The sequence below is a fragment of the Nicotiana sylvestris genome, chromosome 8 (assembly GCF_000393655.2).
Source record: "Nicotiana sylvestris chromosome 8, ASM39365v2, whole genome shotgun sequence".
Lineage (NCBI taxonomy): Eukaryota > Viridiplantae > Streptophyta > Magnoliopsida > Solanales > Solanaceae > Nicotiana > Nicotiana sylvestris.
Genome location: NC_091064.1, coordinates 182,359,916 through 182,382,275, shown reverse-complemented (window position 1 = coordinate 182,382,275; position 22,360 = coordinate 182,359,916). Strand labels below are relative to the sequence as shown.

General features: G+C 34.8%; 1 protein-coding gene and 1 non-coding gene across 2 annotated transcripts; one reads left to right on the top strand and one right to left on the bottom strand.

The window, feature by feature from the left end:
• The first annotated feature begins 1,179 nt into the window (after positions 1-1,179).
• On the top strand, positions 1,180-1,251 carry TRNAG-UCC (transfer RNA glycine (anticodon UCC)). Its single transcript has one exon. It is a non-coding gene; the product is annotated as a tRNA-Gly (tRNA).
• Positions 1,252-1,305: 54 nt separating this feature from the next.
• LOC104231398 (probable L-type lectin-domain containing receptor kinase S.5) lies at positions 1,306-3,597 on the bottom strand. Its single transcript, XM_009784388.2, has 3 exons — positions 3,200-3,597; positions 2,391-3,107; positions 1,306-2,295 (listed from the first exon to the last, which is right to left on the bottom strand). Exons 1-3 carry the CDS (start codon positions 3,585-3,587, stop codon positions 1,433-1,435), a joined length of 1,968 nt encoding a protein of 655 aa, XP_009782690.1. The 5' UTR covers positions 3,588-3,597; the 3' UTR covers positions 1,306-1,432.
• Positions 3,598-22,360: the final 18,763 nt, after the last annotated feature.

Sequence of the window (22,360 nt, the reverse complement as noted above, 5' to 3'; positions counted from 1 at the left end):
TAGAATTGAATTCCATAAATGAGTTACATGTTTTTATTTTAAAATGTTGACTAAGTTGTAGAAGTCTATTTAGAATTAAATTCCATAAATAAGTTATATATATATATATATATTAAAATATTTACCATAAGACATGTGATTTGTATATATATATATATATATATATATATATATATATATATATATATATATATATATATATATATATATATATATATATATATATATGTGTGTGTGTGTGTGTGTGTGTGTGTGTGTGTCCTAATTAAGAATTAGAGACATATAGATCTTATACATATTGTAAAAAAAGTAAGAGAGTCATTCTTGAGAAGAAAAATTACTTTGAGAAAGTAATAGTGCAATATAAAACCAAGATAGAAAATACTAGTACAAGAAAATTGTTTCTTGTTCTTCTACCTTTGAGTTGAAATTTTTTGAAAAGAATTTCAACACAATATTTTCATTCAATTTGTTCACGAGGTTTCATTGATCAAAGAGTTGATATCAAGGATTGGTCTCGGTGTGGATACGCATAGGGTCTTCGCACTATCGAAGAAATTTTGAAACAAGATTCTCTTCACCAGATATGTCTTAGATCCGATCTTTGATATGTAAATAAATTTTAAATACGAAAAGTTCTACCGAGGATTGTTATTATCTTCCGCTGCATGCTATCAACACCTCTATGCAACCCAACACTTTCATCTATTTCTCAACTATAAATACAAACCTATTCTTCCTTCTTTCTTGCAGTCTTTTCTCCCATTCCTCTCTTCAGGATCTTTGATATGTTTAACTCACATATAAATATTAAGTAATTTTTAACATGTCCAATATTATTGCTTTGCTTTAATTACAGATAATTATATATTAAATAAATTTTTTTATGTACTTTATGATTTTACTTTTCACAATTAATAAAATTTTAGAAAAGTTTAATCAAAGACTTTCACAATAAATATTTAACATATTTATCTATTTATATCAAAATTATTATTTTGGAAAGATTGGTTAATTAAATATAAATTATTTTTCTAACTGATAAAAGTATTTCTCAAATGAATTGGTCAAATTCAAATGACTAATTTCCTAAATATTTCTTTGAAAATCTTTGACAAAAGTGCTGTTTATAATGGAAGCTTGGGTCTTATAAATATTAGGAGTCGAACAAGCATCCCAGCGTTTGTAGTCCAACGGTTAGGATAATTGCCTTCCAAGCAATAGACCCGGGTTCGACTCCCGGCAGACGCATTTTTGTAAAATTTTATGGTATCTGACTTAACATTTTTTTATTACTTAACCACTTTCTGTATCTGCAGCTTTTCCATATTAAATAACATAAACATGGGCCATAAGGGGAAAAAATGCATTTTCATGACTCACTCTACATGATTGTCCTAGAAGTACTTCAATTTCATGTCTTTACTGTTTACTATTTCTTTGTTTCATAAGCATATTCATATGAGACTGTCACCTCATCAGCAATGATCTCCATGTTAACTCCAACAGGAGCATAGTCTGTTGTTGTCATTGTTGAATATGGAGAAGAATGCCATGACACACAAACAACACTAGGCCGAGACTCGGGCAATTTCATCAATGGCTCATCAGGATTCATAAACACTTGCACCACTTTTCTCATTTTAGGCCGGAGAATACTGTCAGGGTGTAAACATGCTAATCCAGTGATCAAACACCTCATAGCTTCTGCATTATCAAATTTTCCTTCAAGTTTTTGGTCCATATATTCCAGTAAATCATCTTTCTCATATGAACTCCATACATATTCCACCAAGCTATTTTCTTCCATGATCCCTTTTGATCGTCGTCCACAAACCACTTCTAAAACAACCATTCCAAAACTATAGACATCAGATTCCGGGGTAGCCCTTCCCGTGTAGCTAACTTCTGGGGCTAAGTATCCTGGAGTACCAGCCACCATTGTTGTAACAAAGTTCTCATTTTGGAGTAATCTTGCTAGCCCAAAATCACCCAAGTGAGCATTATACTCTGCGTCTAACATCACATTGTTTGGCTTAACGTCTCGGTGTACAATAGGATTCCCACATTCTTCATGAAGATACACTAGTGCTGATGCCAATCCTGATAAAATCTTGAATCTGATATCCCAATCAAGAAAGATTTTGCCAATGTATTTATCAAGACTTCCATTAGGCATGTATTCATAGACTAATAGAAGTTGTTCGCGATCATGGCACCAACCTTGTAACTGCACCAAGTTTTTGTGCCTTACGCGCCCAATTGTACATATTTCAGCCAAATATTCCTTCTCACCTAGTATAAAAACCATCACATTTTATAACTACTAGGTAAATGTTAAAATTTTAATACTAGTGTCTTACATTAGGGGAACTTAATGAAAAGCAAACCTTGGTTAGATGTTGCGTTGATTCGTTTAACAGCTATAGTTGTAGAAGGATCAGAAAATACCCCTTTGTAAACACTTCCAAAGCCTCCAGTTCCCAATAGGTTATCTTTGCTGAAGTTTTTAGTAGCCTTGGAAAGTCTCCGGTAAGTAAAAACTTGTGGAGCATTGGCTGCAGTTCTTGTTAGCATTTCGATGTCCTCTTTCCTCTGAAGTCTTTCTTTTCTATCCTTTCGAGCTGCAATTAGAAGCGATACAGCTACAGCCAACGATACAATCACCATAGGAATAGCAACCAGTAGCGCTATCTTTTCTTTGTCTTGATCAAGGCCATACTTTAGAGATCTTTCTGGTAATTTATACAATGTAAAGTTCCAGTTAAGAACTTGATGTACCTCTGAGAAATAAGCAGTGGAAGATGAAAATCCAACAAAAGCATTTTGTGGAACTGTTTCTTGCATGATGATTTCTTGGCTTAGAAATTTCACTGGAGTTTGTCCTGCATATGCTGCAGAAATTTCAAGAACTTTAGTCCATCCATCATAATCAATCTTGATTGTGATATTTCTTCCACTCCTTAGATCAATCCCAATTTCATTTAAACTTTTAACTGCCACAGGACTCTCCATATTTGTAGTCACAATAGCAACATGGTTTCCATCAATTTCGCGTTCATTTCTATATGTATCAAACTCTACAGCCAGCTGATGAAGCGCGCCCCCTGCATATAAAAAGAAGAAAGTCTGAGAAGTGATGGATCAAGAATTGAAAAAACAACCAACTTTAAGTCCAATTTATATACTAGGAGCTGACCTTGAGTTGATGGATCAAGAATTCCAATAAACGAGCCATAACTAGCCAGTGGGGAGGGTGTATCGTCTTGTGCAATGAGGAATGCCATTCCATCACCAGAAATTGATTGACTTGTTATAATCCTTATAGTGAATATGGTGGAAAAAGAAGCAGGCCATATAGGTATGGACTGACTAAACAAGACTCTTCCAACTTTGTTAGAATTGTTTTGTGGCTGATCAGGTGTGAGGTTAAGCGTTTCATTAGCAGCAGTGACAGATCCCCAGCATGTTAAGTTTCTGCCATTGCAAATTCCAACATCAAATGAAGAAAAAGAAAAGTTGTAGGATTCAACAAATAGAACTGAGAATGGATTAAGCAAGACTAGAATAATTAGAAGCCTTAACATAGTTTCAAGAATTGTGTATACTCATAATTTAGAAGGAAGTCCAGCACCATATGTATATATATATATAAATATATATATACATACATATATATATATATATATATATATATATATATATATATATATATATAGGTACAAGACTAAAATGCTGTTTTAGTTGATTAAGAGAATGTTTTTTCATTTTTTCTCTTGTTGAGGAAAGTGAAGACAAATTTCCATACAACAGTGTTAATTTTGGATTCTCTAGTTTAAGTGTCTTACTACCATGTTGGATCCTATTTTGTCCTATCTCAAAGTTGAAACGATTAGATTCACGTTTTTGTCTTGGTAACCTGAATCACATAAAGAGGAATAAATATAAAATGTGGTTCAAGATATTGCAAGACACAACACTATCGTGTGAAAATTTTCCACTAGACTATTAAAACTGTTTTCCTTATCCTTTTATATTTTTATTACTAAAATAATTACTACGTTTGATGAGATCATTACACGGGAAATCAAAAATATTCTTAACTCTCATTTTCTTTTAAAATCGCAGCATCTTGGTGCAATCGATACCTTTGCCCCTTCACCCGCAAAGAATCTGGGTAAATACTTATTCGCGTGTTTACACTAATTTGATAAATATGTGATATATGTACATGATTGTCAATAAATCATAGTAGTTAATTAGTACGCATTCTCACTTTAATTTAACACATAATATATTAATATGATTTAGTGTATACATCTACTAGTACGGACAAGTTTTTACACCTACCTCCGGAGTTCTGCATTTTTCAGTGCCAACCAATTTCTTTCTAATTAAATCATATAGCCTAACCATCTTCATATGTCAGACTTGATTACCCATACAAATACTCCTAACTGATCAGCCATATTAACCAATTCAATTTTCAATACAAGTCTCAAAAAGAAGAAAGCTGATAACTGAGGAAATTACTGACTTTTACCAATCCCAACCTCAATTTAAACAATCAGATATTTACAACCATCTCGCAACCAATCAAATAATCGATACTCATAATGAAATCCAACACAAATTCGATAACCAATCAATCTAATAGGGGTGAAATTCAAAAATAGCCAAATTTACAACTGGTCGTTTAAAAATAGCTCAGTTTCAAAAGTAATCGAAATTTAGCAACATGCAATATATATAATAATCCTAAGTACAAAAATTACTGCAAATAAAATGTTCATCTATCAATCCAACAACCAATTCAAATAAATAAAGCATTGATACAATAACAACGAAGCTCATAGTTTTTTTTTTTTGTATATTAAAATCAAGCTCTGTCAAACTTATATAACTAAAACAATCAATCCACAATTAATTGTTTCTTAGTGTGAGTCTCCTAGTTGTCACGACCAAAAAAATTCACTAGTCGTGATGGCACCTGACCCAACCCGCTAGGTAAGCCAATTAATAACTATCAATAATATTTAGTAGGATAATTAATCAAAGAAATTATCTGAATCTTATAATTTCTCAAGGACTGGTAGTACAAATCATGAGTTTCTAAGAATAGAGTTTACAAAGCTGATATGAAGTAAATACATCTTTTGTTTAAAAAGTACATCAACAAAGTTTTATAAATCTAAGGCTACAATGAATAAGAGACAGCTACAACAAGGACGCAGGTACATCTTCAAATCCAGCTCCCATCGAGCACAGCAACAACAACAACCAACATCTGCACGCAATGTGCAGAAGTGTAGTATAAGTAAAACAGACCCCATGTACTCAATAAGTAACAAACCTAACCTTAGGTTGAAAGTAGTGACGAGCTGGAATATGCCGGGTCCAACACCAATAGCCAACCACAATTCATAATAACGTAGATCATATAAATAAGGAAATAACTCAGAGATAAAATGCTCAGCTTTTTCACAGTTTTTTCGAAAATAGTTCCGTTTTTCAAGAGTATCAGTGAAAGCCCAAATCCTTTACCGAAATTGTCGAAAAATATGAGATAGTTTAAAACTGTAAAAAGAAATTCAAAAATCCTTTCCACAATAAATAAGATGTTTCATTTTCTTCCAAATAGCAAGTGTGAAATACCTCTATATGCCCATGTATCAATATGTGTAAAAAGTCATGAATGACATGATACCGTACATCATGAGAAAAAATGCATCTATATGCTTGTATGTCAAGTGTGCATGCCAATGCCATGTATCTTAGATATGAATCATGTACTCACACTCTCAGAGTACTCAATCTCATTGTCTCACACTTTTTACTTATCATGTTCAACCATTCAGTACTGTATATGGCCTATATGACCCAGGAAAGATCCATCCCGGAATATATACATTATTGACCATCAGTCACTCAGTACCGATGAAGGCCAATCCGGACCCATGGAGAAGATCCATCTCCAGGTATATAAATACTTTGGACAAGATCCATGTCCAGGAAAGATTTATCCCTCAATATAATCAACCGCGCTCACTGAGGGCGTGTACAGATTCCGGAGGGGCTCCTACAACCCAAATGCTATAATTTGCACGGACAACTCACGTGCCACAGTATCAATATTAGAATCCATACTGACAACTCACGTGTTATAGTATCAATATCCTCACAATCAGGCCCTCAGCCTCACTCAGTCATCAATCTCTCCAGTCTCTCTCTCTCTCTCGGTCTCACAATGTCATGAAACTAGCCCAGAAATGATAATATGATGTATCAATAAATAACAATAGAGACGGAGCTATGATATGCATATGAATACGTATGACTGAGTATATAAAGCAATGAAAGTAAATCTCTCAACAAAAGAAATGACCTCAGTGGGTCCCAACAGGATAAACATGTAGCCTAGAGATAGTGTCTAACATGAATTACAGCTCAATAGCTCAAGTACGTAGAAATTTCATGATTACAGGTAAGGTCAGGTAACTACACAGTACCACAGAAATAACGGAATCACAATTCACACAGTGCACGCCTACACCCCCATCACCTAGCATGTGCATCACCTCAACACCAATCACATAGCACATAATTCGAGGTTTCATACCCTCAGAACTAAGTTTAGAAGAGTTACTTACCTCGAACAAGCCAATTCCAATACCGAGCAAGCAAAGCGATGCTCCAAGAATGCCATCACGCACGTACCGATCTTTGAATGGCTCAAAACTAGGCAAAAACAACTCAAATACATCAAATAAAACCCAAGGAAATAATTTAAAATGATAAAGATCGAATCCTTAATCAAAACCCAAAATCAGCCAAAAGTCACACCCGAGCCCACGCCTCAGAACCTGACAAAACTTATAAAATCCGACAACCCATTTGATTACGAGTCCAACCATACTAGTTTCACTCAATTCTGACTCAAAATTGGTGTTTAAAACTCAAAAATTCATATTATGAAACATTAGGCCAAAACCCCCAATTTCCTCTTTAAAATTATCAAGAAATTGCCAAAAAATGAAGATAGATTCATGAAATAAGATCAAAACCAAGTGTAAAATACTTACCCCAGTCCTTGTGATGAAAATGGCTCCAAATATCGCCTCAATCCGAGTCCCACATCTCAAAATATTAAGAATGAACCAAAACCTCGATTTTATAGCTTCTGCCCAGCAGATTCCACATTTGCGGACAAGAGGTCGCATCTACGACCTTCGCTTTTGCTGGAAAAGGCTCACATTTGCGAGACAGGCCGCTTCTGCGATGGCCATGATCGCATCTACAATCGCGCTTCTGCTCTAGAAGTACCGCTTCTGCGAAGACTCTCCAGCTAGCTCTCCCTCGCTTCTGCGACAGCTTAGTCACTTCTGCGACCATCGCACCTGCGCAAACCAGCTGCAGGTGCAGTCACACCAGAACCAACAACTCCTCAACAAAGAAAACATGAAGAAAATGATCCGAAATCAATCTGAAACACGTCCGAGCCCCTCGGGGCCCTGTCCAAACATACCAACAAGTCCCATAACATAATACGAACCTACTCGAGACCTTAAAACACACATAACAACATCAAAATGACGAATCACACCTCAACTCAAAATCAATGAACTTTGAAACTTCAAACTTCCCTAACCAATGCCTAAACCTATCAAATCACGTCCGATCGACCTTAAATTTTGCACACAAGTCATATTTGACATTACGGACTTGCTCCAACTTCCAGAATTGGAATCCAACACTGATATCAAAAATTTCACTCCCAGTCAAACTTTTCAATATTTAAAGCTTCTTGTTGAGAGTCATTCTTCCAAATCATTTTTGAATAACCTGAAAACCAAAACCGACGATTCACATAAGTCATGCCAAAACTGATGATTCACATAAGTCATAATACTTCATACGGAGCTACTCATGCCCTCAAACAGCCTAACAAATTGCAGATGCTCAAAACGACTGGGTCGGGTCGTTACATCCTCCCCTACTTAAACATACGTTCGTCCTCGAACGTGCCATGAGTTGTTCCAAAAGCCATCAAATCACCATGTAACCTTACCATGCACATAGCCGGGGGTGATCCCATGTCACCATATCCCATATAGGTCTGATAACACAACATAACTGAAATTTCATAATTCAACCTAGCCCATAAACTTTAGAACCAAATTTTTCACATCCGAATTTTCTATAAGATCAGAATCTCGCATCTACACACTATATAAGTCTGAACAAGCTGTAATCATAACCCTATATGTAATTAAATGATATATCACATAATTCAAATACTCATAGCGATAATTTCTAATCACAGTAGCTGCTCAAAATAACCCAATACCATTAATAAACCTTATATCTAACGAAGCCTCGTTATAAAACCTTCGTACACTGCCAATGATGTAAGAAACACGCAGAACTCATAACCATTCATCAGATCAACCAGTTGTGGAACTCCCTTTCCTTCGATAGGAACTATAGCAAATTTCTAAGCCGATCAGCAACAATATCCTTCAAAATATACCGCAATCAGATCCGATAGCACCCATGCTAGGTCTGATAACCTCATCTCATCTAACATAATCACTCTAGTGACATGCCACACCAATACAATCTAAATCCATAACCTGTACCGTGCACCAATAAGCAACAATCCAAATGTACTCAAATCATAGAAAATGACTCAAACAAAAGAACCATACCGCAAGTTCAACAAGTAGCACCACAGCCGAAATGCTGAAAATCCATCACACACCGTAAGAACATCATACGATTCTAACACAAAGGTTCATACCTCAATATAACTCCGCTGCAACACATAGCCCCATCCAAACGCTAGTCCATATTAAATACCTCAGCCACCATGCTCAAAATCAATAACCACGCGCAATTAGGCTTCAAGCACCCAAGGTGCATGACCATAACCACGGAGAAGCAAATCACACCATTCAATACAAAACCCGAAAGAACATAACCAATTACGCAGTCAATCCTGCAATACCCAAATACTCATCTTGCTCAACCATAAGGCCCAAATAGAACTGCACCATATGTGAATATAACTAACGAATCACAACTCCCCGTAGCATAGAAGAGTAACTCACAGATCATTTCAGAACACAAATAAGCTCAACAACAATAGAATGGCACATCCCTCAATAATAGCAGTATAGAGCCAACCAATCCGACATGGTGTAGAATACACATCCCAATTAAGCCTACCAATAGACCCCCAAATCAACTCTAGTCATACACAAGTAAGTAAATAACCCTCCGAAAGTCCACAATGACTGAATCATAACACATACTATCCTATGATTAGCTTTGGCCACATTTTCACGGTCCACAACCACGAAACAATCTGCTCTTGGAAACTCCCTGTCTCCAAATCCATATAACTCATGAATCACCATATTTGATCCTAACTCCACTGCCCGAATATCGAACACATCTCTCATACACGATCATCCCACGAGAAATACTTCTAAAATTCTCCTATGCCACATAGCAAAATTTGAATAGCAGCAGTAGATCAACTAGGAGAGTGCCGCAATGCTAATAAAGTATCCATAAATCAAAACATATTGCCCCTTCTGAAATGTATACTCTCATCAAGCCATACCAAATTGTAATATCATTTACCTAGTCATCTAAAACCGTCAATGCTGCCTAAGGACTCATGATCTTCCCTTCAAACTAAACCGTGACCTTACAAATGCAAATCTCAATCCTACACAACACACCGCATATATCATGCCATCACATGAAAAAATACAATAACTTCATAATGTACTCCGAGTCACAAGCAACTACACACTCAACAAGCCAAGAACTTTCCATTTGATCCTATCCAGGAGAAAATCACAATACGCAACATGTCCCACACACCAGTAGCAAATATACATCTGAAACCGTGGCAGAAACCATCAAGAACTCTTTGAAACCCATTTGCACATAACCAAACCGCCAGGACTGAATCCCTCTAACTCAACCAAGCTACACAGGCCGTCAAAACCCAAGAGTATTGCCACAAACACCTGTAGAAACTTACTACATCATAAGTACCCAAAGAATCGACCATATCCATTACAGTACTGATCCAACCCACTGATGGATTATAATAAGCAGCGGAAGCAATCCCAGTATCAAAATCACATGTAATCTATACAACTAGTATATACGGAGTTCACGGGTTACCTCTCAAAGCGTGAACATATCTTTTCTATCACGTGAGCCTTCAGTTCCATAACTTCTCAATGGAATCTCCATCAGCCGCACAATCGTGATCCTCGAACGTTCCACGGTCTTCTACTGTGTTACCCAAATAATACCGGAAATAGAAATTTCGTGTGGGCGAAATTTCTAGGAAAACTTGGCTGAAAATTTCAACCACCATGTACTACCACTTCTAGGTGGAAAAGCTTATGTATTTATAGCACAAGTTTTAAGGGTTAAGACCCTTTTCCAAAACCTGTTGGGTTTTCTTTTCCACCAGAAAAATGATTCCTTTATTTCCTATTATTTAGGCACAGTAGGGACCACAAAATTTAATTAACAAGGCTTCAATTATGGAATTAATTTCTAATTTTTCGAAATTAATATCTACCATAATTAATTACGAATTATTCCACTAAAAATCCGTAATTGCACTCCTTATCCAATTTCGAAATTCATCCATTAAATCTTATTTAACTCCCCATATTAAGATTCAGATACTAATCAAGTAAATTAAATTACTGACGATTTAATTTATTGATTATTTCCTTTAGACTTTCACTTAACTTATTTCATGTGTCGGATACAAAATCCACCGGCCGGGTTTACACATGAAAACTTATAAGCTTTCATAAAGGTGTATCATCAATCTCTAAACCGAGACATGGATTCCATCAACTAGCTATTACTTCACCAATGTACATTATTATTATCCAATTTACCAGACATATTGACCCACGAAAGAATCTCGCCTTTTAATAAATCAAAACAATAATAATATACACAGCTAATAATAATTATATCAAGATTAAGAGTATAAGTACATTTAATGGCTAGAGAGTTTATTTTATTAAATCAGTATAAAATACTTATCTCTACCTGGTCCGTTCAATACATACAAAATGTATTAGCACAAGAAGTTGGAATTAAACCATTCCCATAATCAAGATAAATTATATTTAATCTTGTGCTACAATCATTCCTGATGGTTTGTCCAATTCCATCATTAGATTGTGAACTCAAACTTTATACTTATAAGAACCGATGATTTAATCTTCCGTATATAAGCTAAACTCTATACACTAAATCATCTACTATATAAGCAAAAGACACAGACTAATATATGATCTATTTAAAACTTTATTAAAACTGAATAAACAATTATTTCGTAATAAATACTATATCTAAATCAAACTCATGGTTTTATAGTATATATCCCAACAATCTCCCACTTAGACTTTTAACCATGATAATTATTAGAATATACTATATCCAAATGCATGGTTAATAGTATATGCCCCAACAATCTCCCACTTAGAATCATAACCATGCATCTACAACTTTCTCAGGTATTCTTTTACATGACTATTAAAAGTCTTCACCAAATAAGATTTTGTTAAAGAATCTTGCCAAGTTATATCTGATGCAATATTTGTCCAGAAGTACTTTTTCGTAATTATCTAGTTTGGTATTAAACTCTTCAGGGATCCTGTTACCGAAACTATCCCAAGAATGAACACCGAACTATGATTTTCTTTAGCTTTCTCCCACTACGACGAAGTACTACTAATATTACCTTCGTTACCTCACGACATTGAAATATTAGTGACTTCTTACTATAGTGTTCAATGTTCAAACATCACTCCCACTCGATAAAGGCATATTATGTCTATTAACATTCTCCCACTACTTAAATGCAATGGAACGTCAATTCTGATGTATGGGTTTTGATGTTCTTGAACATCTAGTTATTTCTTTGCCCAGTTCCTGTAAAAATAGTTTACTTCTCGGAACATGTTTTATTAAACATTCCTTATCTAGAAAAATGCATTTGTTTTAACAATTGCCTTATTTTCTTTAGGACAATAAAATAAAGCTTCATTCGTTTTCTTGGATATTCGATAAACATGCACCTATCCATCCTTAGTTCCAACTTACATATCTGTTTTCCCTTTCAGCACATATGCGGGACAATCCTATATCTGAACATGCCACAAACCAAACTTACATTCAGTCCTTAGTTCTATAGATGTCCCAGTACTAACTTAGAAGGAACTAAATTCAGAATGTAATTTGTAGTTTCCAGGAAATATTCCAAAAACAAATAAGGCAAATCTGAATAGCACGTCATTAGTCTATCCATATCCAAAAGAGACTTATTTGTTCTTTCTACTACACCACTCTATTATGAAGTTTACAGTGTAGTTAATTGAGATGTAATCCCTTATTCTGATATGTAACTAAAAAACTCTTTAGAGAGGTGCTCGCCACTACAATCAAATTGTAGTAACTTAATATATTTCTTTGGCGCTTCTCTGTTTTAAGTCTTAAAAACCTTGAATTACTTAATTCATTAAGACTTACAGTGCATCAAATAAATATATTAATATTTTGAGTAATCATTTATAAACGTCACAAAATACTCAAAATCTATCTCTTACGAGTATGTTCATTTAACCATACAAATCAGAAAGGATTCATTTTAGCTTATCACTAGTTTATTTCCTTTTAAAGGGAAACATCTTTTAGTCAAATTTCCTTCCAAACAGGATCCACAAGTTGGTAGTGCCTCTACTTTCAATAAACCTTATGGTCCATCCTTGACCAACTTGAAATCCTATCCAGATTAATATGACTTAGACAAAAGTGCACAGATAAGTTTTACTCAATTTTAAGGAATATATTCTCTTATGAGGTAGACTAATATTGTTCTGTTCAAGAGAGACATCAATATACAATAACAAAGTCATGCATTCATGTACCACAAAAGATAAAATGTTTATTAAACTCAATAACTCAAGAGTTATTCGAAAAATAAAATAAATATCTATCTCTTATTTTGCCCAGAAATCGGAATTAAATTCCTTCTAACAAAAGTACATATATTGCATCCTTAAAATTAATGCCTTATCACTAAAAGAAAATTTTAACAAGTAATACGACAAATTGCATAAAATCATTGTGGAGTTGAGATAAAAATATTAAATAGATCATAATAAGTCAAAACACTGAATAGTAAAATTCAGACTGCATTCAATATTTATATACATACATGCATCTGGAATAATAAATTTCGATGGGAAAAGAATTATTCATGCAAAGTATATTATATAATGCAAGAATTATACAATCCAAAAATAAATAGAACCAACTCAGATGGAGAGCATACTATTATTTTCAGTCAATTGTATATAACTTTTTAATACAAAAATTTTAAAACACACTACACATATATGTCATGCATCTTGAATAGCAATTTCGATGGGAAAAGAACTACTCATGCAACAACATATGCAATGCCATTTTATTCACTCCAATAATTAAAACAAACCCAACTCAGATGGAGAGTATACTGTTAATTTAAGTCAAGTGAACATCATTTTTAATAGCTCTAGTTCCATTGATCCAACATGTATACTCAGATGGAGAGTAAGTACACGATATCAATTACTAGTATTTCACCTAGTGAGCTTACAATAAATTTATCCGATATGGAGGAAGACATAAAGTCAACGCGTAAATTTATTACTCACTTGAAATTAATAGTGAAAGACCATAGAAATATAATTCTATCACCATTTAATCATGATTGTATTTTAGTTACAAAATTGATTCAACCCTTAAACTCAGATAGAGAGATAATACAGGTTATCAATAACTAGTAACTATATCCAGTGAGTTCATAATAAATTTATCCGATATGGAGGAAGACTTAATGTCAACACATAAATTTACTATCTCACTATAAATAAAAAAATGGAGATCATAGGGGTTAATTCCTATCACCACTTTATCACAACCACGGACATTTCTCTGAGGATTAAGTTCCATAATTTTAAAAAAAATCTCAATACCCCATTTAAACAGTCTTAAAATACTAAAATTATTATTTTACACTGCATAGCAGTGATTATTGTTCACTGGACTATTTCTGATAAATCTACCAAACTTCATATCAATCGGAGATCGTTAAAATCACAATCTACAAAAATTGCGACCAAATTTGGAAAATTATCATTTTAAGCATTTTTTAAGAATTTAAAATATGACCTACATTTTTATCATATACCAATTCATGTCAAATCAACATGTGTTATCATGTTCCAGATTAGACATAAATAAAATGATAGAAAGAATGACTTTTCGTATGTAAATCGCATTTTAATCCGTCAAACCTCCAAAAAACTCATCTAAACGACCCCGATTTATCAAAATACGATGTAATTCACTACATAGTAGTGAGTTCTTCTTTAATGATCGTTTTCGATGATCCTATCGAATTTCAGGTCATTCGGAGATCGTGGAATTCATGATCGCCAAAACTAGACCAAATTCAAATAAATTATTTTTGGCATAGTTAGGATTAAATCCATGTGATTTGCATTATTCATATATATCATATCAAGTTAAATCACATGCTTCAGATTTAACACAAATATAGCCGATATATAAAGAATAATTTTTCATATTTATAACAAATTCAATTTAATAAACTGCTTGAAAACCCATCTAAACGACCTCAAAATGCCAAAAAACAACATGAAGCAGTGAGTATTTCTCACTAGATCGTTTTTGATGAACCCACCAAGTTTCAGGTCAATCGGAGTCCGTCAAATTCATGACCACCAGCCTGTAACCAAATTCAGAGAATAACCGTTTTAAGTAGTTTCATGAATTAAAATAAATATGATATTGATTTCCATTCTCCTTATAATTACACTATGAGCTCAAGGCATATATTATGTTCTTCCTATTTCTAGGATATATAATATATTCTTTTGCAATAAATTATTCTTTTATTAAATACACAAGAACCTGAAATATTATATTTTCTCTCGTTCGACGAAAAACTTAATATCTCTTCTCATGGTGGAATTGGTATCACTAGTACCCAAAGATAAAACTTTTTTTCTAGTTAAGAACCTCCACCACTAATGTAGGTTTATCAAGGATGATTTTCACATGGTACATTACGCAGATTTTAATGACTCAAATAAATAGGCCGTTTTGTGGATCCTACTTATTAATCATAATGCTCAATCCATTAATAGACACAATTTCACATGTACAAATTTATTAAGAATTTTTCATTTGTTCATATAAACATACCACTTCAATGGTAACTATTTATTACTCATAAAATTCTCAATTTACAAGTGAATATATATATATATAGCTCATAAAATTATTTTATGGCAGAATATGGACCACAACTTAAAAGCCATACCAAAAATATAAAACTCATACAAAATACCGTCATATTTCACTTAATTAGAACCTCCAATCAGAGAACAAAAAATTCTTCATACAAAATCCAAAACTAATAATCACGTAGGGCATGAAAACATAAACTTAAATTTGAGAAATTTTTTATGCACAAATATGCCAAATGCTACAATCATTAGTCATCCAGGATATCAAATAGAGAATTTTACTTTCTTACAAAATAATTATATCATCACACAATATCAATTATACCTTGCAAGACCTAGTCAATAAAATCCTACACCTCTATTATTGAATTTAATACAACAACACGTCTATTTGCTAATAGCCAATATGTAAACCTATTATATGACTAGTATTTAATCATGGGGACCATGGGGAGTCACCCCACCACCATTGAATTAAAAAGGAATTAAAATTATTAAGAAATAATTTTCAGAAAATAGAAAAACGTCCAAAACACAGTCCAAACGACCTCAAAATGCCGAAAAATACCATGATTCATTGCTAAAACAGTGAATTTTTCTCACCGCGTCGTTTTCGATGGACCCACCAAATTTCATCTTAATCGGAGTCCAACAAGTTCGCTGACCTCCGAAAATACCGGCTATTCGGTCAAAAATAGGTTTTGCGTTTTCTAGGTTTACCCCAAAAAATTCAGATAATCTTAATCAAATATCAATAAGAAAACAGATATCTCATGATTACAAGAATAATCCAAAAATTTTGCACAGTTAATTCACAAAACAACAATGCAGTTTTTCAGAAAAACCACATATATATGTAATTCAAAAAACGCACATAAATAACATATTCTTGTTTCACGAAAAACTTAGTTATCTAATTAGATGTGAGTGTGCTCTGATACCAATTGATGGATTATAATAAGCAGCGAAAGCAATCCCAGTATCAAAATCACATGTAATCTAGACAACTAGTATATACGGAGTTTCACGGGTTACCTCTTGAAGCGTGAACATATCTCTTCTATCACGTGAGCCTTCAGTTCCATAACTTCTCAATGGAATCTCCATCACCCGCACAATCTTGATCCTCGAACATTCCACGGTCTTCTACTGTGTTACCCAAATAATACCGGAAATAGAAATTTCGTGTGGGCGAAATTTCTAGGAAAACTTGGCTGAAAATTTCAGCCACCATGTACTACCACTTCTAGGTGGAAAAGCTTATGTATTTATAGCACAAGTTTTAAGGGTTAAGACCCTTTTTCAAAACCTGTTGGGTTTTCTTTTCCACCAGAAAAATGATTCCTTTATTTCCTATTATTTAGGCACAGTAGGGACCACAGAATTTAATTAACAAGGCTTCAATTATGGAATTAATTTCTAATTTTTCGAAATTAATATCTACCATAATTAATTACGAATTATTCCACTAAAAATCCGTAATTGCACTCCTTATCCAATTTCGAAATTCATCCATTAAATCTTATTTAACTCCCCATATTAAGATTCAGATACTAATCAAGTAAATTAAATTACTGACGATTTAATTTATTGATTATTTCCTTTAGACTTTCGCTTAACTTATTTCATATGTCGGATACAAAATTCACCGGCCGGGTTTACACATGAAAACTTATAAGCTTTTATAAAGGTATATCATCAATCTCTAAACCGAGACATGGATTCCATCAACTAACTATTACTTCGCCAATGTATATTATTATTATCCAATTTACCAGGCATATTGACCCACGAAAGAATCTCGCCTTTTAATAAATCAAAACAATAATAATATACACAGCTAATAATAATTATATCAAGATTAAGAGTATAAGTACATTTAATGGCTAGAGAGTTTATTTTATTAAATCAGTATAAAATACTTATCTCTACCTGGTCCGTTCAATACATACAAAATGTATTAGCACAAGAAGTTGGAATTAAACCATTCCCATAATCAAGATAAATTATATTTAATCTTGTGCTACAATCATTCCTGATGGTTTGTCCAATTCCATCATTAGATTGTGAACTCAAACTTTATACTTATAAGAACCGATGATTTAATCTTCCGTATATAAGCTAAACTCTATACACTAAATCATCTACTATATAAGCAAAGGACACAGACTAATATATGATCTATTTAAAACTTTATTAAAATTGAATAAACAATTGTTTCGTACTAAATACTATATCTAAATCAAACTCATGGTTAATAGTATATATCCCAACACCCACTACCAAGTTGTCCTATTTCTCTGAGTTCCTTCCGAATTACCTTCAAATTGATACTTCTCCTTGCTAGAACACCACGATCCTTAACCAACTCACCATACAAGATCCTTTCATAAAACCACACCGCCCTAAGGCCCAAAAGCCGCTGAATTCCCTCTAAAGCACCCCAAAGCACTACAACCAATACACCCACTCTGAAGAGACCTTCTGTGAATTTAAAGTTATTCCTTTTACCTTCCTGATATTGAAATGTAGAGTCCATAATGATATAGAAATACTGTGAGTATTGACACCATCCAATGTAGTCTCTCAGATCCTAGCCATATACAAATCCACAAAATTCTCAATTTCCACATATAAATCTTGAATTCATTAGAACCATTCTCCAGAGTCATCCACTCAACTCAAATCTCAATTTCACCGCCCAAACGGACCAAACAACCAGTGCCCAATTTGCACACCAACACCCTAAGAAGTAATTCACATCTCTAAGCAACCGAGTAGAACCCTACTCCAAATACATTACATCCTCCACAGATAACAAACTCGATCCATTTCATGATTCCCATATACCCATTGAGTGTAATACAACCTGTATCAAGAAATTTCCTTACTCGAGTCATTCTCAATCTCAACCTCTGCAAGTCATAACTGATTCACCAGAATACCTTAAACTGAAACCAGTATAACACACAATCGTGCAATCAACTTATCAATAGAGGACTCCCCCACTTGGCTCGAAGCCATAGATCAAAACACACAATAACTCAAAATGCCCATACTTTATTACAACTATAATACCAGAGTGAGATTCAATTAAATCCTTCATAAACTCATGTAACACAAACCGCATAATACTTTAAATCATCCGTTGAGCTCTCATTCCTCATCGTGATAATCAGGTCAACTATTACCGCCGGTTCCACTCAAATTGCACAAATATAACCCACTGGTATAAAAATAAAGCCTCCACACAACATCGTAAGGATTACATATCCATAGACTACCCTGCAGGTGATAACCCACATGCTTAGCCTCAAACTAATATCTCTCTATACTCTTTCACAACCACGACTACTACGAAATCACCTAATCTTCCTGAGTCTGATATCATCAACAAGACATGAAAACATAATTCATTCCACAATTAAACAATATGAAAGATTCCTCAACACACTCATAACTCGAGACTATGCGTCACATCAAGACATAAATCAAGCTACCGATAGTCCTTTTTACATCTCAAGCAAACACTTCTCCCTCACATTCAACCCATGTAAACAAATCTCTCAGTCACATCATACTCTTCACATAGTCATCCAATCACAAATTCTACTAATAGGGACACTACCGGACATATAGATCCAAAAGCACGGGCTCACACAAGCAAAATCTCCATTCTCAAGCTACAGTCGAAATCATATCTCACACCTCATCCATGGAATCACAAGCCGTCGATGCACAGCTGATACCGAGCGCTCATGTGCGTATACGAATGTGTGGAAGAAATTAAAAGAGTTACGCTTCAAGTCGAATCAATGCCGCACGATAAGGAAACAAAGATGGGAAGTATGTCCTAAATGTCATGTAGCCTCTCGAAGATAGGTATGGACGTCATCGTACTAATATGCAAGACTCTACTAGACTCTTGCTCATGACTTGTAGAACCTATGAACCTAGAGCTTTGATACCAATCTATCACGACCCAAAATTCACTAGTCGTGATGGCACCTAACCCAACTCGCTAGGTAATCCAACTAATAACTATCCAATTTCAATAATATTTAACAAGACGATTAATCAAAGAAATTGTCTGAATCTTATACATTTTCCAAGGACTGGTAGTACAAATCATGAGCTTCCGAGAATAGAGTTCACAACGTTGATATGAAGTAAATACATCTTCTGTTTGAAAAGTACATAAACAGAGTTTTATAAATCTAAGGCTATCATGAACAAGAGACAGCTACAATAGGGACACATGTACACCTTCAAATCCAGTTCCCATCGAACACAGCAACAACAACAGCCAACATCTGCACACAACGTGCAGAAGTGTATTATGAGTACAACCGACCCCATGTACTCAATAAGTAACAAACTTAACCTTAGGCTGAAAGTAGTGACGAGCTGGAACATGTCAGGTCCAACACCAGTAGCCAACCACAATTCATAACAACGTAGAGCATATAAACAAGAAAATAACTTAGAGATAAAAATGCTCAGCTTTTTCACATTTTTTAAAAATAGTTCCGCTTTTCAAGAGTATCAGTGAAAGCCCCAAATCCTTTACCGAAATCGTCGAAAAATATGAGATAGTTTGAAAACTGTAAATTGTTTTCCAAAAATCCTTTCCAAAATAGATAAGATGTTTCATTTTCTTTTCAGATAGCAAGTGTGAAATACCTTTTTATGCCAATATATCAATATGTGTAAAAAGTCATGAATAACGTGATACCGTACAACATGAGGAAAAATGCATCTCTATGCCTGTATGTCAAGTGTGCATAACAATGCCATGTATCTCATAGATGAATCATGTACTCACACTCTCAGAGTATCAATCTCACTGTCTCACAGTTTTCACTCATCACACTCAACCACTCGGTACTGTATATGGCCCATACGGCCCAGTGAAGATCCATCCCGGAATATATACATCACTGACCATCAGACACTCAGTACCGAGGAAGGCCAAACTGTACCCATGGAGAAGATCCATCTCAAGGTATATAAATACTTCGGACAAGTTTCATCCCTCAATATAATCAACCGCGCTCACTAGGGGTATGTATAGACTCCAAAGGGGTTCATACAGCCCAAGCACTATAATCTACACGGACAACTCACGTGCCATAGTATCAATATCAGATCCACATGGACAAGTCCCGCGCTGCAGGGACAAGTCACGTGCTAAAGTATCAATATCAGAATCCACACAGAAAACTCACGCGCTATAGTATCAATATCCTCACAATCAGGACCTCGACCTCATTCAGTCATCAATCCCTCCAGTCTCTCTCTCGGGCTCACAATGTTATGAAACTAGCCTAGAAATGATGATATGATGTATCAATAAATAATAACAGAGACGGAGATATGATATGCATATAAGTACGTATGACGGAGTATATAAAGCAATGAAAGTAAATATCTCAACAGCAGAAATGACCTCAGTAGGTCCCAACAGGATAAGCATGTAGCCTAGACATAGTGTCTAACCTGGAGCACAACTCAATAGCTCAAGTACGTAGAAATTTCATGAATACAGGTAAGCTCAGGTAACTATACAGTACCACAGAAATAACAGAGTCACAATTCACACGGTGCACGACCACACGCCGATCACCTAGTATGTGCGTCACCTCAACACCAATGATATAGCACATAATTTGGGGTTTCATACCCTCAACACTAAGTTTAGAAGAGTTACTTACCTCGAACAAGCCAATTCCAATACCAAGCAAGCCAAGCGATGATCCAAGAATGCCATCATGCACGTACCGACCTCTGAATGGCTCAAGACTAGGCAAAAGCAACTCAAATACATCAAATAAAGCCTAAGGAAACAATTCCAAATGATAAAGATTGAATCCTTAATCAAAACCGAAAAAATCAGCCACAAGTCACACTTGGGCCCATGCCTCGAAACCTGACAAAACTCATAAAATTCGATAACCCATTTGATTACGAGTCCAACCATACTAGTTTCACTCAATTCCGACTCCAAATTGATGTTCAAAACTCAAAAATTCATATTATAAAACATTAGGACAAAACCCCCAATTTCCTCTTTAAAATTCATCAAGAAATTGTCAAAATGAAGTTAGATTCATGAAATAATATCAAAACCAAGTGTAGAACACTTACCCCAATCCTTATGATGAAAATGGCTCCAAAAATCGCCTCAATCCGAGCACCACATCTCAAAATATGAAGAAAGAAGCAAAACCTTGATTTTATAGCTTCTACCCAGAACTTCCGCATTTGCGGACAAGAGGTCGCATCTGCAACCTTCACTTTTGTGGAAAAGGGCTTGCATTTGCGAGACATGCTGCTTCTGCGATGGCCATGATCGCATATGCAATCGCACTTCTGCACTAGAAGTACCGCTTCTGCGAAGACTCCCCAGCCAGGTCTCCCTCGCTTCTGCGACAGCTTAGTCGCTTCTGCGAGTATCATACCTGGGCCCAATACCAGCTGCATGTGCGGGTCACACCAGAACCAACAGCTCTTTAGCAATGAAAATATGAAGAAAATGATCCGAAATCAATCTGAAACACGCCCGAGCCCCTCGAGACCCAGTCCAAACATACCAACAAGTCTTATAACATAATACGAACCTACTAGAGGCCTCAAAACACGTATAAAAACATCGAACATCATCTCAACTCGAAATCAATGAACTTTGAAACTTCAAACTTCCCTAACCGATGCCGGAACCTATCAAATCACGTCTGATTGACCTCAAATTTTGCATATAAGTCACATTTGACATTACGGAGCTGCTCTAACTTTCGAAATTAGAATTCGACCCTGATATCAAAAGGTCCACTCCCGGTCCAACTTTTCAAAGTCTGAGAAATACTAGCAGGAGCGTATATAAGATTTTTTGTTAGTAGTGTCGGCATTTAAAGATGTGATCAAATGAACCAATTATTGTAATGACATCAAATAAAAAAGGACTGACAACCATATATATCCTTGTA

Coding starts and splice junctions, on each gene's coding strand:
- LOC104231398 (XM_009784388.2), bottom strand. CDS start 3,587: ATGTTAAGGCTTCTAATTATTCTAGTCTTGCTTAATCCATTCTCAGTT. Junction 3,108..3,199: donor TCTTGATCCATCAACTCAAG/GTCAGCTCCTAG, acceptor TTTTATATGCAG/GGGGCGCGCTTCATCAGCTG. Junction 2,296..2,390: donor CAACGCAACATCTAACCAAG/GTTTGCTTTTCA, acceptor TTTTTATACTAG/GTGAGAAGGAATATTTGGCT.